The sequence below is a fragment of the Anopheles cruzii genome, chromosome 3, assembly GCF_943734635.1.
Source record: "Anopheles cruzii chromosome 3, idAnoCruzAS_RS32_06, whole genome shotgun sequence".
NCBI lineage: Eukaryota > Metazoa > Arthropoda > Insecta > Diptera > Culicidae > Anopheles > Anopheles cruzii.
The window spans coordinates 44241027-44258570 of record NC_069145.1 but is presented as its reverse complement, the minus strand read 5'-3'; the positions used below and the strand labels follow the sequence as shown (position 1 = coordinate 44258570).

The following is a 17544-nucleotide window of genomic DNA, read 5'->3' as shown; positions in this document are numbered from 1 at the left end:
TTAAAACGGGGTTTTGGTCTGAAGGCATTATCGGTCCATTTTTCTTCGAAAAAGAAGAAGGAACCGCCGTAACCGTCGATGTCGTACGCTATCGAGAAATTATTGGCTGATTGGTTCGTCGGTGAAATTGAAGCTGAAAACTTGGACGACATTTGGTTTGAGCAGGACGACGGCTACGTGCCATACAGTGACAGCCTAAGTCGACGTTTTGCGCCCCATCTTCGGAACCCAAACACTAAAGGGACCAGTTGGATAATATGAAACGGAAAAAAATATCGCGATCAAGAGAGCAACAGCCTGCGGTGAGTTCTAAATACCGCAGACATACACCGTTATTGGCTTATAATACGTCAAGTGATTCCAACCAACCAGGACATAGACGTCTGAACCGTAGCATCAACAGAACCCAGCATTTAACCTATAATGTGTAAGGAATCAGCAACCCACCGTGACAGTGACGGACGGAAATGTTAGTTCTTTGACCAGTACGACCTGTACGTCGCCAGACAGCTGCCTCATGATTATCTCAGGCGATAGAGACTTGCGATTACCATCGTGAGAAAATGCTGCCGTGGTACGAAGAACTCACTGTGCCAACAAATGGCATAGACTTTATGATAACACTGGTGGTGGTCGAAAACTTATGATCGGACGTGCCCCTGCGACGGATCGTCGCGTTGTGCACCGCGACATGCTGTTGTTCCTATGATTGAATCTCGATGGCCACGGGCCAATGTTTCTCTAATCACCGACCAATACCACTCTAATCAAGCAATATACGGGTTTATAATGCACCCGTTTTACTTCATGATGATGATGGAAAACAGAATTTTATTGCCACCGCGACACACAAGGGGGCCGCGGCCACTTTTGTAAACGCTTCAATCGTAAAATCGCACCACATCCCGGGCCGATCTCAATGGGCTGGGAAATCAGTTTTCATTACCGAAACATCGGACGAAAGAGGAGCATCAATCGACGTCGTCGCGGTGCTGTCCGCGGGCGACGTAACATCGGGCGTGTAGAAAGAGGCAAAGGCCGCCCCGGCCCATCGCCTCGCAAGTGCTTTAAATATTTTCAACATCTTGCTCAATGGGCAAGCAACCGCGCGGCTTTTCTGAGTGATTTTCGTTGTTTATGGACCCCGTCCCATTTAACCCATTTCAGCTACCACCGGTCATGGGCGGCCAGTTTTCCCATGAGGCGGCGCCGAGAAAACGAAACCGAAACCGAGTGGATCTGCAGTGGATCATCCACAAAATGCGAGACGAAACTCCATCTTCTGAGCGCGGCCCAAGGTTGCCGTGGTTGGGAGTCGAGCGCCGTTTGCTTTGATTGCGCGAGCTTTGAAGCGGCGGCCCCCTTGAGATCTCGTCCTGCTTACAGCAGCATAATGGAGCGATTGTTCGGGGGTCTTCTCCGCACATTCACCGCCAATGTTTTCACACACGTCACAAGCACATCGCATTCTAAGGTCCCTCAACCGGAGATTCGATCGGGTTTTTCTTCAAGCTTCTAGATGTGATCGATGATCAGAGTGCGGAGAGAGGAGTGCGCCCGGCAGCTGACACACGGTTTTCGAAAAATCGAAGAACATTAGCGAGCCGCACCCCCACCGTCTCGTCGGCCACTTCACGATTCTCCCATTTCCGGTTCCGGGGCAGCGGGCTGGAGTAATTGGATTACACCCAATTAATTCGGGCGCATTCGCGGGCCGAAGGAATAAGTGCTGTGCTCTTTTCTGTGGGTGGTCGGGCAGATCTGCAGGGGCGCAGTTACTTCCGGCCACAAAGGAAGATTACTTTTGGAATGAAACGGGGCTTTAGTCGGTTCGCGTTGTTGTTAAAAGCTCATCAGTATCCGGAGAATAGGCTGCTGCTGGAAGAAGATTAAAGCGCGACACGCACGAGATGAAATCTCGGACATCGGACCGAGACTCGAACCCACGATGACGATCTCTGATAGACTCCTCTGTTGCGCGCGCGCACTTACGCAACGAGCGCCACCAATTACAGCACTTTAAGGGTGAGTACGGCTCGATGCAATCAGATCGAAAGCGGTGCGACTGGCTAGGTGGCGAGGAAACGATCGGGCAACCAAAGTGTACCAACCATCGAACCTGTAATCAGAGCACCGTCAGCCAGCCAGCGTTAGGCCGCGTTACGTGCGCTTCTTCGTTCACCTTAAAACACAAACACTAAGTCTATTTTATCGATTTCCGTGCACTGACGTGGGGGGGAGCAACGAGCAACATTTGCACGCCACCAAACTTGATCGAATTATCCGGCCAGACACACACACATACAATTGGCCATTCCGGGAACGGACGGACGGAAATCTGGGTCCGCAAACATTGTAGGAAAAGTACGAATTATCGATTACGCTTTGCGGCGTATGGCCACAACTGTCTAGGCCTTTCGAACGCCCCAAATGGGGTACCCGCCCACCTCCTTATATAAGGTGGGCGCCACCTTCTCAAGTGGTCAGTTTTAGGTCTCCTTCAAGTCTCCGGAGTAGTATCACCGCCGTGTCATCACGGAGGATGACACACGATGCATTTTAACTTGCCAATGATCGTAATCTTCATCGCGCGTCAATCAACGGCCTCGGGGGGCCTGCGGTGTTTGACAAATTAGTTACGTAATGTCACCGCTTGTATTTGGTTTTGCTTCCGCGTCGCAGTTGTCGCCGATGTCACCCTCGTCAGCTGTCAGGTAGAAAATGGTGGTCGCGGAACCTCGATTCCTGTCTTTTGCGGTTACAGGCTTCGCCGTGGCCAAGAAACCGGTGTGCGTTGCGTGAAGCGACTTGTCCCCAGTCGTTGATCGACGACGAAGATGCTACCCTGCTGAGCGCGTGATGATGAAACCGACAGGCTACACAAATCTTGAGGATCTTGATCGGCGGAACACCGGAAAACAGAATGCGTCAACGGAACCGGATTTTCGCCGCGCAGCAGCGAACCACAAATTGCCGTCACACTTGCCGCTACTGACACACAGGAAAGCGGTCCCCGTGCCGTGGCAAATACCGGTGGGTCTCGTTGCACCGGTTCCGGCCGGCTGTCGGGACGCAGTTAAAAATGGCACAAACATTTAAATGGTCCACGCGTGCGCGGCGTATGCTATGCTGCGAGGTCATCAGCTTAATCAGCTGTGTAATCAAACCAAACTGGACTCGCGCTCGCCTGGCCGTCCTGGCGCCATTTCACTCATTAGCCGGCGACCCTGTCTGTGGTCAGCTGCCCTCCGGATGGTTCTGCTATGTCTCGGAGCGCTTGAATAAACACTATTGTGCCTACCGACGACCGACCGACCGAAGTCTGAATAAAGTCGTTTCATTGCAGCGTACATTGCTTTTGCGTTATTCGACCGTTATTGGGCCACCGGAGGGTTTAATGATCACTGCGCTGCGTTGATGAGCAAAAGTCACCAAACTCTCGAATACTTGCGACTAATTAGTCGCAGGTCGTTGGAGTACGATGTGTATAAAATTTCCAATTGAAAAGTGTGCTTCATGAACTGCCAATGTCGAAAGACGATAACGACGAAAATGTTAGGAAAACATTTGCTTTACTGAAACGACACTGAATTTGACATTGAGTTTGACTCGATGTTTCGGTGCCTCACCAATTAACACTAAAAACGTGATGGATCGAACTTCCATTTGCGTAATTTTGGCCAAACGGAATGAAATCGACCCATTTCTTAAACGGATAGATACTGGGGATGAGAAATGGGACACATACGACAATATTGTGTGAAATTGGTCGCGGTCTAAGCGTGGTGAAGCAGATTAACCGGTGGACAAACCAGGAATAACGGCTAAGAAGGTTCTACTGTGTATATGGTAGGACTCGAGAGGAATTGCTTATCATGAGTAGCTTCCGTGGGGCTTAACACTAAATTCAGATCTCTACTGTCAACAACTGCATCGTTCGAAGCTAGCAATTGACCAGAAACGACCAGAATCGGGCAACGGAAGAGGTTTTGTGTTCCACCAGGACAACGCAATGTCACACACGTCTTTAGTGACTCGCCAGAAAGTCCGAGAAAGTCAAATCAAGCTGGGAAGCTTTAATGCATGCACCGTATAGGCCGAACCTTGCATTAAGCGATTGACACCTATTTCACGCATTACAAAATTTCCTGAGTGATGAAAAACTGAGATCAAAAATCAGGATTGTGAAAATGGATTGCTAAAGTTTTTCGCCAATAACAACTAAGCCTTTTACAAGAGAGTCATTATGAAGGTATTTTTAAAACGCAACAAATTTTCCAACAGAATGGTGCTTATTTTTCGCAAATCGAACAATTGAAAGTGTCTTAAATAAAGTTTTGAAGTACACGCAAAAATAATGGATTTCTTTTTTGACTACCCTATACATTCATATACCACCGTAGACCCACTACACATTTTGAAATACATTCTGTCAAATAAATAAGAATATTTGCCGAAACAAACAACATTTTTCTTTTATTTACAACAGATAGCAGTTGCAGCTCTAGCCTCTTCGACTGTTTCAATTTATGATCTATTTTTCCAATCGACTCGAAAGATGCTTCTCGATCGCATCGGGCGAATATGTTGCTCATTCGATTTTTCTGGTTTAGTTGTTAGTTCATCTGCAATTCAATCAAAATGTACGTCTTTGTCGTGTCTATTGAACTCATCTTTTAGCAGCACCATAAACTTGGGTACTTCTGAGGCGTGCTCGAACCTTTCGCTCTGGTTGTCAATCAACAACCGCTGGCAAGCGTACGAATCTTCAAGAACGACCAAGCGACCCGTGGCTTCCGTGGTCTATGGCAGTTGGGAATCGTGATGAAACATTCCTGCATGGGTTACACATAACCCGATTACAACCTCCTCCTCCTTGTATCTCACCATCTCGGCACACGGGGGTGCAGGATGGCTTCGTTCTTGCCGTGGCATCGAAGTTTTTTGACCTCCCAGCATGAATTCGCCACAACGTCATGCGCGTCATCATCCTCTTCCCGCAACGCTACAGCGTGTATTAATGCGCCAGAACACACTCACACATCTGGGGATTTATGGGCCTATGTTGCGTTCTGCTGAGCGGTGAGGGGCGTAAAAATATGGTGGACCTTTTTGTCCAACTTCAACTTTTCCTCTTTATGCAAAAATAAAAATCGAAACCTCCCGGCAACATTGCGTGACGCGCACCACCACCCGGAATAAGCAAAGTACACACACAGGCACCTATATTTGCGATGCCAGATACCGTACAACCCCTGCGTGGGTCCCAACATATGGTGAACACATTTATTATGAATTCACAATTTAGCCGTTTGCTTTCCACTTTCTTACAACGCATTCGCCGGCCACACCGGGGTCTGCGCGGGTTATATGGTGGTGTGGTCAGCTAACTGCTGCTAACGATTAATGGCCTTCGAATGGCAGGACGGCACATCACCAGTTTGGCACAACGCCGCAGCGAAAGGAATGGAGTCGAAGAAGAAGAACACGTTTTGGGTAAGGCACCAAAAATGGTCGTTGGTCAAGAACTTGAATCTTCTAGTCGCTTCGACTCGCTTTAGTTTCAAGCTTTTGGTGGGGGTGTTTCGATAGGCGATCAGTATAGAACTGATGACATCAAATGCACCAAATCGCGTTTCTTGTCTTTGAACGAGAATTCACCGAAAGGCTTTAACAGTAGCAAGTAGCTCTTCCGCTATGCTAAGAGGTTTAGATCTTTCTTACGGACCGAAAAAATGTTAAAGAGAATGGCTGAATAATAACTCAACAAATTGGCATTTATTTGTTAGCGATAAGTTGATAAAAACTGCTAAACTATTTGTGTATGGCTCAACACTTAGAGGGGTAAACCAAATAGGTTATTATGTAGACAGACGAGAGCTGCAGTAATTTAGCCAGCAATAGACGTTGCCCAATGCGTGTGTTTCTCAATCATCGGCGCGTGCGGTGCATTCGTTGTACTGATAATGAGCAGCCTATGAATTTAGGACCACGAGTACGACTCTAAGGTAGCCTTCAACAGACGGGCGCACATAGGACGGGCTCACCTCGCAATGACCCGAATGGCGGTTGGAATCGTCGACAGCGATCGCTAAGGGCGCATGAGGGCGCTGTACTTCGAACTACGAACTGCCCCCGGGGGCTGGGCAGAGACCGCAAGTAAACATTAATTTCATGTAGATTAGATAATCGGTGGAAGTAATAATACGCAGCCTCTGGCGGGCCCTTGGAATCTCTCACTGGGTCCAACCGGAGGTCCCTGCGCTCTGGCGGTTGCTTTCAAATCCCCACATCGCCACACCGAAGACATCAGGATTGGAACCTTTCCATACCAGAGACCCATTTATATTTTCTGTTTTCCACCATAACTATGCGGTTTATGGTTCCTTCGTGTGACGGTGAAGAAAAACTAAACCACAAAGAGGGTGCACGTGCAGAAAACAGTCAAACACACAGCTGCCAAAAAACCTCCACAACATAACTGTGTTATGCAGCTTGCAATTTGTGTTCAGTTTCGCCCCTTTTTTCGCCCTTTTTTCGGGGTGCGAAACACGTGGAAAAACGAATTACCAAACTAAAGCCCTTCTCTGTGCCTCGGCTGTTACTCTTGCTTTCTTTCTCTCCGTTTCTGTTTTACTGATCTTGCTGTTGTTGTTGACTGCAGGAGGTCTTTGGGTGGCCATTTACCCTGCACGATGTTGAGGAACCGAGTTAGGCTGTTGGCTTCCTGCATCGTGCTTTATCGTGGTGGCAGTAGTCACAGATATGCGGGGTACACAAAGAGCGAGAAGTGGTTACGTTACTTTTTGGGAAGGAGGGTCCATAAAGGGCCATCGTGGGTGTAGAAAGACCACCCGAAGCCACCGAAGGTCTGTAAGCCGAGCACGAACGACAGATAAATCACCACCATGATGAGCGCATTATTGGTGAGTAATGGCACAGGAACTTTTCTAATCCCGGACCGGGGTCGGCAACCATAAGCATTGCTTACATAAGTGCACCGAGTGCAGTTCGGCGTAGCTTCATCCAAACCAATCTTAGCGATCAAACGTAACACAAACTGGAATGTTAAAAATCCGGCACGCAACAGAGAAGCGGAACCAATAGTCCACGTTTAGACTTGACACAACTACCTCAAATGTCCATTCACTGTCCAAGATGGATGAACTCTGGGGCGCACGGGGCTCATCTCAAGCATGGCGCTCGGCTGTGAAGCTCATTTACAACACGCTCCACTGTCACAAGAAAGGCTTAATAATGTGGAGCATGTCGTGCCCGCTGATGTCATAGTTACTCTCGGGGGGTTCGGGTCCAAACGCCTTGCAACACGCACGCCACATGACGTAAGCTCCGCCGTGTGAAGGCTGTTAAATCAACGGACACCACCTAGAGAGTTCTATTGTGCCTCTGTGAAGTGTGCATCGGAATCGCTTAATAACCTTCAACCGGCCGCGTGTGGTGGTGTGTATTCCCACCATCCCGAGAATACGTGCCACAAAATCCCACCCACATCATCCCACTGCGCGTCCGCCCTCGAGTGCGCCATTCATATGGTTGATAGTTTTTCGGGGGTTCCAAGCCGTTACGTGCTCGATTCCAGCTTGTTTGTTGTGGGTTTGAAGGTGGAACACACGCTCACAACGCCCATTGAGCGAACACAAGGAATTATTGGCCGCCGGTGGAGATGAAGCATCCTGAAATTCGGAGAATTTAGCGTTTAATATGATATTCCATTCATATTGCACGTGACTCATACCGGCATCTGTTGACGCTATTTCAATGGATGAAATGGATTCGTGCAAATGTTTCTCATTTCACGGACGATGCTGTTTATGCAAATTCGATGCCCCATAAAAAGCTAAGTATTTATTTTTATTTCAATTAAGTATTTCAAGTGGTTCACCTTGGAGCCCTCGGACGGATTGCTTTCGAAACGGTGTGTTGTTTATCCGTACAATCGATGGCGGTAACTTTCGATAGACACGTCAATAAACGTGTTGATTGGTGGACCTTTAAATTCTTCGTCGTTGACGGCAACGGCAGCTATTAAAGCTCTACGCATCGCGTGTCGCTTCGTCTCCAAGATTGACAGTCGTGCGCGATCGAGACTTCACCCGTGACTCATTGCACACCGCGGGTGCACCCGGGGGTTGCGCCTTTGTTGTGCTTCTCGACCCGACCCCAGACCCGTAATGCGGAAGTGAAGTATCTGTGACCACACCACACCCCTCGAGGGGAGCGAGCGGTGTCGGGAGATGCAAATTGCACTGCCGCGCGCTCCGTGTCCCAAGTGGAGCGAGAATCAATCCCACGGTGGTTAGCCCAATGCCAAGTGGCCACAATGATGTCAGGGAAAAAATATTTACGATCGTGACCCACCCGGTGGGCCCGAGATTGTTGTCTTCTCTTTGTCGTCGTCGGCGGCGTTCTGGGTGCCTTTCTTTGTCATCCGGCGTCGAGTGAATCATTAGCAACTCATAAAGGGCGCGCGCGCCCTCGGAATGCACATTTACTGGCACTGCACTTTACATAACGGAATGCGCCGAGGTGGCCGAGGAGCGCTTATGCTATTAGAGGCGTCTGCGATAAGGCAGCCACCACTTCCGCAACAACGGTAACCCGAAGAAGGCTGGTGGACGACCTTCAAGAGTCGACCGACGCCCGATAACGACGACCAGGCGACGATCGACCAGAAAACCGGAACCCGCCCGGCAGAAACCCAACCCATGGGAGTTTATGAATCGGCATCGGTGTGGCCAGAGAGAAAGTGTCAAAGTTCCAGTCCGGCTTCCACTTGGTTGGGGGAAAGTGTTGGTTATAAAACAAAGAGGGAAGAAAGAAAAGAGATAAAATTAAAAGATCTACTTCTTGCACGCCACCAACCGGAAGATCGAAGACGGCTACGGGCGTTGGCATTATGACATTATGGCTTCGGGTGGACCCGGTGGAAGGAGAGTTTCAACTTTTGGAGTGGTCACTTCGCTTGCAGTGAGTAGGTTTTCGTCGAAGGTGGACCAGACGTTCCTTCCCCGAGGGACGTTCGAAAGTAGACACGTAGAGTTCGTAACTTATGGGATTGTGGTAACACCTACGCACAAATGCTGTTTGAGCAGTGGTCAAGGACAGAAAAAGAGCGAAAGACGATGGTGAGCTAAGCTTCCAGTAAACATTTGAAAGGTACAAGCTTTCAGTTTTGAAAACAAGTTAATAACATTTTTGTTATTGATATACTAGTAGATTAAAATAGCATAACGTGTTTAAAACACTTGTGAGCAGACTTCAATTACAAACCCTTGATTTTGGCGAGGGCCTTGCACTCATAAATCAAACGTGGAACGCAATAAAGGATCGGAACGGAATATTCCCTTGCTTAGACACGTATTCTAACCAATTCCTTTTTCGGGCTTCCATTTTCTCTTCTGTGTCTGAAGCATTATTTTCCGGGACGTGCTTACACGCTCTCTTATCGTCCTTCCATTGAGTATGCCAGACGTGCACGTGTTCTTGCAAGGTTCTTTGGCGACGCTCAGTGCGCAAATCCTTACCAGTCAGCGACCCTTCTGCGAACCGGATTCGGCACTGAAGTGAGAGAGAAATCGAGCGAAAAAAGAGAGAGAAGGATAAAATGGCGCTGGTAAACGTGGAAAGCAACATAAAAGAACCCAACTTCCGACTGGTGAGCAAAATCAACAACCGGTTACCGGTAAACTAACACTTCCACAAACCAGCGGGGGAATGCCGGTGATTGTGTCAGTAACCAGGAACGAAGCCAGGTTTTTTGTCGTTTCGCCCCGTCCTGTGGGAGCTCCCATCCGGGACACGCCGGACGTCCGGGAAACAGCGTTGGGAGTGGCGTGGCATGCGCGTACGCGTGCGGCTCATGGCACCGGGAAAAAGGAGGTCAACCGTCTGGGTTCGCTTCGGGAAAACCGGCATATCCAGACGGGAAAGCCGCCCGGTTCACCGATACACAGCCACATAAGCCACTGCACAGGACCGGCGCCAACATTCTCTATCTCTCTCTTCCGATGGGCGCCCTCAGGATTCCCTCGGAGCACACTCTTCACGGAGCCGGATGGGTGCAGTAAAATTTCCTTTTTTCTGGAACAAATGGAATGCACCATTGATTGCCCCCTCGATCGTAAATCAATTGAAAAATTAATTACCTGCCTTGCAACATCGCGACGGGGCCACTCGACGAACCAACTAAACCTGATTCGAAGCGGGGGCTCAAGAGAGGCGCTACATAGTAGAACCAGATCCGGCTCTAATAGTCATTAATATCGCATACTATGCTATGCGCCCAACATGCAACCGAGGGCCGTCGAAGAGGGCCGCGTTTTCGCCGGCCAATGGAAATGTTGGCATGCAAATCTATAAAAATGAAAACTGGTCTCAGCAGGCTGTAACATAATACTCGCCGGGCGGAGCATGAGGGCAGGGTGTTGGCATGAGTCATGAAGGCGAAAAAAGAGGGAGCAGCGAGAACCCCTTTCCAGGAAGCACACGGCACATGGCATGGTTTCTTGAATATTTTCTCAAACACATTTGTTTCATTAGCGATGAGCGGAGGTCCTTGAGAAGATGAAAATTTTCCGGTTTTTGCACGTAATTTTATTTTAAAGTAATTTTAATGAACCTATGGTTTTGTGTGACCATATTGGGGCAATCTTTCAGTTTGCTGGCAACACCTTGCCGGGGAGGTTCTTTTGCTATAGTACACCACCCGCAATGTTTCGCGTAGCGGGGGACCATTATTGCCACCGGGCGTATCGGGATCGGGTGGTGCGAGGCCCTCCCGCCCCAGTACACACTTACCTCTTCGAATTTCTCCTTCATCTCGGCACGCTCCTCGACCGATAGGCTCTTGTGCGCATTTCTAAAAGAAGCCATTTTTGTTGTGTCTCGCACTCTTTCGCACGCACGGCCGGGCCCCAAAAAAAGGCTCACTGAAGCTGATGATGCTGGTGTTGTTACTTCACGCGCCGTCTCGTTCTCGCTCGCTCAAACTCTTCCCGGTATGCTGGCACACAAACCACGCACACGCACGCACACTCACCGCGAAGAGGCCACTGCTGTGGGTGGAGTATATATTTTGATCAGCCTAAAAACAACTTGTATTACGCCGCAGTCGCGCTGCTCTGTGGGTTAACTCCTTCAAAAGCTACGATGCACGGTTCGAACGGCAATCTCGCACAGAATAAGCTGCACTAAACGGCAACTTTTATGTATGATTTCTATGTGCTTCTCACTTTAATCCCGCCTGGGGGATGCTCGCTCACTGGTTGGCGCAACGAAACACACGGCTACACGGCTACACGGCTGGGCTCACTTGCATTCACTACTCATTCACGCGATAGGCACGCTGCACTCGCCGAAGATTGATAACCTACGAAGATAATGCGGAGTAAGATTATATTTATGCAAATAAACTTGAAAACGATGCCAACGTGGTGAAGCGCAACATCATCACTGTGGGATACGCGGGGTAGGCACGACGATCCGTTCACTGGCGGCGCCTCGGGTTGCGTGATTTTCGATTTTACTAACAAAATGACGATGCCCGATGACTCGCAGAGCGGAGAGTGATTTAACTAATTTGACCCTCGGCAGGTCTCGCGCACCGTGTAGTAAGTCAAGAATTTAAATCAGCACCGAGAGACGTTCTCCAGCACCCAAAGATGTGGTCGTACGCGATTCGCGTGCTCTCGCCTCTAGAACGATCCGCGGTTGGTCTCGCGGGCGCGCACTTACACCACAACACACTGGACGTTAGATGAGCGAAGTATGCTTCGCGCATTAACACCAACGCGTCAGCAGCATGAATGAACCCTTTCGTCGGATGATTTGGACAGGATGTTAAGTTTTGAAGAGATGTTTGTAAAAATATCCGCACATCACAGTTAAATGCCACTTCGCTTAAAAAACCCCAAGTGCATGTGACGGCAATTCCGTCGGGTTCCGCAATGTGTTTACGAAACACGGTGCGCAAGAGAGACAGAGGCAACGATGCAAACGAGAACAGAGAAACCGGTCGCAAAGGCGAATTCTACGCTAGCACACACAACCATACACACGCGCGCACGGGCGAAAGGAACAAACGCATAACAGCTCTTAAACGTGGCTTCGTTACCTCCAGGATTTATTCGATTGTATTTGGCCGCGTGTAAGTGCGATCAAGGCGATTCCCTGCTCTCGAACTGCACGAAATCCCCTGCAAACCTCCGGAACACAATTCGATAAAACGGAGCAGATAATAGATAATTTACCGTCCTTCCCCGACGAAAGCCAAAAAACGAATCGGTTACCGGTTTACCGGTTTACCCTTTACCGGTTCTAATGAAATGCAAACCTGACTTTTCAACCTTACCTTTCTTAACCGAAACTGACCAGGTGCCCCCTCTTCTGTTTTTGCTGCAAGGGTCCCAGTTTGCCCAGTTGTCAAACAGCGGTTTGACAGCAGGATTGTTTACAGTGTTTCCATTGCTTCGGATTCTGCCGAATAAACACAAACTCCGCCGAACGGTGCAGTTGTTTCCCGTTAGCACACGCTAGAAAATGAGTTCATCTAATTTTCTAGTGCTTCTGAAAACGTTTTCCGTAAGTGTGCACTCGAAGAGAGTCGTAGTCGAGGTTGGGCGTCCTTTTGAATGTTGTGCTTTCATCCGGTACGTAGGAATCACTTAAGCGAGCGTTCAAGGCAAACGATATCGAGCTACTGAAGACGGAATATGATGCGGCTAGGGCCACGGATAACGACAAGAAGACGGCTCTTCATCAGGCGTTCCGCGATATGATGCTGACGAAAACGGAAAACATTCCCGCCATTGAAGGGTTCATCAGCTTCGCGATCATATCCTGCCGGAAGGATATGACCGCCGCCACGATGCCGGTCGTGCTGCTGGGCGACATCTTTGACGCGGTGACGCTCGACCGAGCGGAGCAGATTTTCACCTACGTCGAGAACAATGTGGCCATTTGGAAGGAGGAGTTTTTCTTCACCGCGTGCAAACACAACTTGCTCCGCATGTGCAACGATCTGCTGCGTCGGTTGTCACGCTCCCAGAACACGGTATTCTGCGGTCGGATACTGCTGTTTCTGGCCAAATTTTTCCCTTTTTCTGAACGGAGCGGGCTAAACATCATATCCGAGTTCAACCTGGAAAACATCACCGAGTACGGCATGGAGGGTAACGAGATGACGCTCGAACAGCTGGCCGGTGGCGGGAATGGGACCGGCGAGGATGAGGCCGACACCGAGGAGAACAAGCTGAAGATCGACTACAATCTGTACTGCAAGTTTTGGGCCTTGCAGGACTTTTTCCGCAACCCAAACCAGTGCTACAACAAGGTGCAGTGGAAAACGTTTGCCACGCACGCCGGAAGTGTCCTGTCGGCGTTCAGCAGCTTCAAGTTGGAAGAGCACCGATCGACGAGTAGTGCCAAAGTGGCCGACGGTAGCGCACCGGTCGACAGCAGCCCAACGGACGAGAAACAGATCCGTGAGGCGGGTCACTTTTTCGCCAAGTTTCTCACCAACCCGAAGCTACTGTCGCTCCAGTTGTCAGACTCAAACTTTCGGCGCTCGGTCTTGGTGCAGTTTTTGATCCTTTTCCAGTATCTCAACTCCACGGTGAAGTTTAAGGCCGAAGCGCACGTCCTAACGCCGGCGCAGGGCGAGTGGTTGAAGGAAACGGAAACGTTGGTCTATCGGCTGCTGGAAGAATCACCACCGAATGGCAAAAAGTTTGCCGAAACCGTGCGGCACATGCTGACGCGCGAGGAGCTTTGGAACAGCTGGAAGAATGAGGGTTGCAAAGAATTTAAACGCCCCGAAGCGGTCTTGGATGATGCCGCGCCACCAGCGGCGGCAGCAAGCGGAACGTCAGGTTCATCGGTTGGCGCATCGCCGGGAACGGGTCGCCCACCGGCCAAACGTCCCCGCCGCCCACTGGGCGACCTTATACGCGATGCCACGCGACAGGGAAAGTTCTTTATGGGCAACCAGGAGCTAACGCGTCTGTGGAACCTTTGTCCGGACAATCTGCAAGCGTGCAAGGGTACGGATCGGAACTTCCTGCCGTCGCTCGAGACGTATTTGGAGAACCCTAAAGAGAAACAAGATCCGTCGTTCGAGTGGCGCGCTCTGCGTTTGCTCGCCCGCCAGTCGCCTCACTTTTTCACCCTCTTCAACACACCTTCGTACAAGGTGTCGGACTATCTCGAGAGCGTACGCAAGAAGATCCAGAAGGACAAGCTGGACGTAAGGCTCGAGAACGCGATACAGGAGGAAACGGCGGCACCGGGTGGTGTCGAGCCGACCGAAGCGGAGGGCGAAGGGCTGGTCGGTGACGAAGAACACGAACAGATGGACTCGGAGTTGCTGAAAACGGAACAGCTAACACCGGAAGATAAAAACACCCATAAGACGCTGGCCGTAAGCAAGGAACAGCTGGCGGAACTGTCGCCGAGCATCGGGAAGGACTGGAAAAAGTTAGCCATCAAGCTGGGCTACAGTGCGGACGAGATACAGTACTTCGAGTCGGAGAATGCCTCAGTTACGGAACAGTGCTGTCATCTGTTAACGCTTTGGTTTGATGACGACATGGACGCCAGTTTGGACAACTTGGCCTACATCCTTGAAGGTCTTGATATGGGAGTCGCCGCTGATGCCGTGAAACAGATGATTGCGCTGCTTAGCGACAAGGTAGAGGAAGTTTCCGAGTGAGCTGCAACACACGTTTCTTTTGCTACACGAAGACAATTTACAAATACATGCATTTTCAACCAATGTACGTGAAAAAAGTCTTTAGATTTTACCATCTTTCTGTTCAGTGTCCGTTGCAGAATATGCTCAGATTTTATCAAATAGATAAAGAATATTTTCTCTGTTCTATCAATTCGCTTGCAAGGGTTTTCTTTGATTCAAATGCAACTTTGAACATCAGATGGTTAATGAGTATGAATAAACGTAGGACATAAAACAACTAAACGGTACATTTGAAATCAGTTTGATATGTTTTTTTTCTAACCCGCGGCACGCGTATCCTTGCGTTGTTGCGCATGTGCCTTGAAATCCGCCAAAGCATCACAAAGACAGCTTTCACGTTGATGGAGAAAATAATCCAAATTCAGTTCTGCACAGAGTTCAATGTTAAAAGTATCTAAATAATTTATTGAAGTTTCAGGAGTTCCGTGTGTGAAGGCTCATCGGGCATATGCTCCATCTTCGACAGTCGGTTGGTTCCACAGTGTTGGAAAAAGTGGAACGGACCCGGGGCACTGCGTAATTGTTTGTATTGTTTTCCCCCGTGTGGCGCGGACAGTTGTTTTCACCATCAGATAGGGCAGCATGAACGCAGCCACCATGCCGAACCACGACTTTATGGAGCTGCATCCGGTGCATCAGCACCCGACAGGCTGCAAGCAGCACTGTTTCGTGTTTACCGAGATAGCGGACATCGAGCTGCCGCCCGAAATCACCAAGTACCCGGAGAAGATCAAGAATGGCAGCATCCACTCGTACACGAAGGAAAGCATCTCGCCACCACCACCAAAGCTGGCCAAAGAGCGCCGCAGTCGCAAGATAATAGCGCTCGTGTCGGGGCTGCTGATTTGCGTGGCCCTGGCAGCGGGAATCCCGCTCGGGCTTCAGCTACGTTCGTCCTCGCTACTCGAGGCCCGGTTGGCCTTCATCCGACGGTTGCTGGTGGAATCGCCGCTTGTCGAAGGCTACTGGGCACCGCCGATGGGAGCGAATTTTAGTAAAAGCTTTGCTGAAGTCAAGAGCGGCATGGTTGGAGCGCTCCTGTGGCCAATCGCTGTGCCGTGCGCCGCCCAGTACCTGGACGCGGTACAACTGACGCTGGAAGGGTTGGATGATGCCAGGCGCCTCGTGCGCAAGAACGGTGACATGGCCGTCGTCGAGAACGCGGACGAAATGGAGCAGGCACACACCGAGGGCAAGCTGGCGATCCTGTTCGGGCTCGAGGGAGGCCACACGCTCGGCTCAAGTTTGGCTGTTCTGCGATCGATGTACTCGCTGGGAGCACGATTCGTTTCGCTGACCGGCGTCGGCTGCACCACACCGTGGGCAAGCGCTTCGATTCGGAACGACTTCTTCGACGAGAATCTCCCGTCCACGTTGACCAGCTTTGGCGAGGTAAGTAAGGTGACCGGTAGCCCGATAGGTGTAACCTCACGTTGGTCACTTGCTTGCAGATTGTCATTCAGGAAATGAACCGGCTAGGAATGTTGGTGGAAATTTCTCGACTCTCCGAACCGGCCATGATGGTGGCGCTTAACGTGGCGAAAGCCCCGCTATTACTCTCCAATGCCCTACCGTCGTCGATGGCGTGCAATGGGTCAACGGCCGCCGTGCCGGACCACATCCTTAGCGCACTGTCCCAGAACGGAGGAGTGCTGATGCTGAACGTGGAACGGTGCGGCGACAAGGCGATGTCGCTCAAGGATGCCATCACGGCCATCAACTACATTCGCGCGATTGCTGGCGTCGACCATGTCGGGCTCAGTGGGTCACCGAAGAACTACCCGCTGCTTCTGGCCGAACTGGCCCGTGACCGGTTGTGGGGCTCCGTTGCGATCAAGAAGCTGGTCGGGGGGAATATTGTGCGGGTGCTGCGGGAAGTCGAAGCGAACAAAAACCGACTCCCGCTATCGGAGGACTGGATTCCGCTGGAGGCCATCGAGGGGAACGCGTACTGCCGGTACCCGGAAACATAAGGCAGCGTCGGCTGTCGTCGGCTTACATTTGATTCCTCTTTTACCTCCTTTGTCTCCCCGCATTCCGAGGGCGCAGAATTGCTACCTCCTATCTCAGGCGGGTGGAGAACCAAGATTACGAGTATTACAAGTATTATCTTCCACACAGAGGCCCAAGTACAGCACGGTAGACAGCGGGAGCTAATCAGTAACTGGAAGTAGTGCCCAATTGACGAACTACCATAGTAGAGTACCGGCCGTGGATCACAAACCCGTGACAAGGGTACCATTCCTAGAAACAGTAGTAGCTAATATGTTATAGCGGAACCGTACAGCAGAATCGAACAAATTTTATCGCATATCAATTTCTTCCCATAAGACGCATTATTTATCTTCCCCGTGCGCTCTGGTTGTTTGTTTTTGCCTATTGTTGCCACAGAGTTTTGCGCCTATTTTCCTCGCGCACGTTAGGGTGGTGCGATGTGGCGCGATTACCGAACCTGCAGACGGTTCTTTCGGGAGCGGATGAGTAGTTGGATGTTGTAAAAGAGGGATTACATTCTATTGGAACGGCAGCACCGTTAGATGCGGAGTGTCAATCGAACACTGATAGTTCAGCCATAGGCATGACGCTAAAGTGTCCCATCTCACGGTGATGGACACTCTTTCTGGTGACGATTTAGTTCCGTAAAGCGGAGTGTGCATTCCATCATCACCTCACTCTCGTCTACAGCCTGCGGAGCATTCGCTCTGATGTAGTGCAACTCGAATAAAGAGAATTAAATGATAAATGTTAATAAAACAACACTCGGTTCGGAGGCG

General features: G+C 50.1%; 3 protein-coding genes across 3 annotated transcripts in view; 2 read left to right on the top strand and 1 right to left on the bottom strand.

Moving 5' to 3' along the window:
* The window catches only part of LOC128274974 (plastin-1), a 28537-nt gene extending 17253 nt beyond the window's left edge, over nucleotides 1-11284 (bottom strand). Inside the window, exon 1 of the mRNA XM_053013330.1 lies at nucleotides 10819-11284. Coding sequence (XP_052869290.1) covers nucleotides 10819-10893 — 75 coding nt within the window. The 5' untranslated portion in view covers nucleotides 10894-11284. The remainder of the gene's footprint in view (nucleotides 1-10818) is intronic.
* Nucleotides 11285-12558: 1274 nt separating this feature from the next.
* Nucleotides 12559-14814, top strand: LOC128273166 (THO complex subunit 1). The gene is made up of 2 exons (XM_053011089.1): nucleotides 12559-12600; nucleotides 12677-14814. Exons 1-2 carry the CDS (start codon nucleotides 12559-12561, stop codon nucleotides 14726-14728), a joined length of 2094 nt encoding a protein of 697 aa, XP_052867049.1. The 3' UTR covers nucleotides 14729-14814.
* A 470-nt stretch (nucleotides 14815-15284) lies between these two features.
* On the top strand, nucleotides 15285-17457 carry LOC128273352 (dipeptidase 2). Its single transcript, XM_053011294.1, has 2 exons — nucleotides 15285-16162; nucleotides 16222-17457. Exons 1-2 carry the CDS (start codon nucleotides 15353-15355, stop codon nucleotides 16741-16743), a joined length of 1332 nt encoding a protein of 443 aa, XP_052867254.1. The 5' UTR covers nucleotides 15285-15352; the 3' UTR covers nucleotides 16744-17457.
* Nucleotides 17458-17544: the final 87 nt, after the last annotated feature.

Bases quoted from the DNA above. Each gene is read 5' to 3' on its own strand.
- LOC128273166 (XM_053011089.1), top strand. From the start codon at position 12,559: ATGAGTTCATCTAATTTTCTAGTGCTTCTGAAAACGTTTTCC. The intron at 12,601-12,676 runs GTAAGTGTGCAC...TCCGGTACGTAG, and splicing joins TGCTTCTGAAAACGTTTTCC to GAATCACTTAAGCGAGCGTT.
- LOC128273352 (XM_053011294.1), top strand. From the start codon at position 15,353: ATGAACGCAGCCACCATGCCGAACCACGACTTTATGGAGCTGCATCCG. The intron at 16,163-16,221 runs GTAAGTAAGGTG...ACTTGCTTGCAG, and splicing joins CGTTGACCAGCTTTGGCGAG to ATTGTCATTCAGGAAATGAA.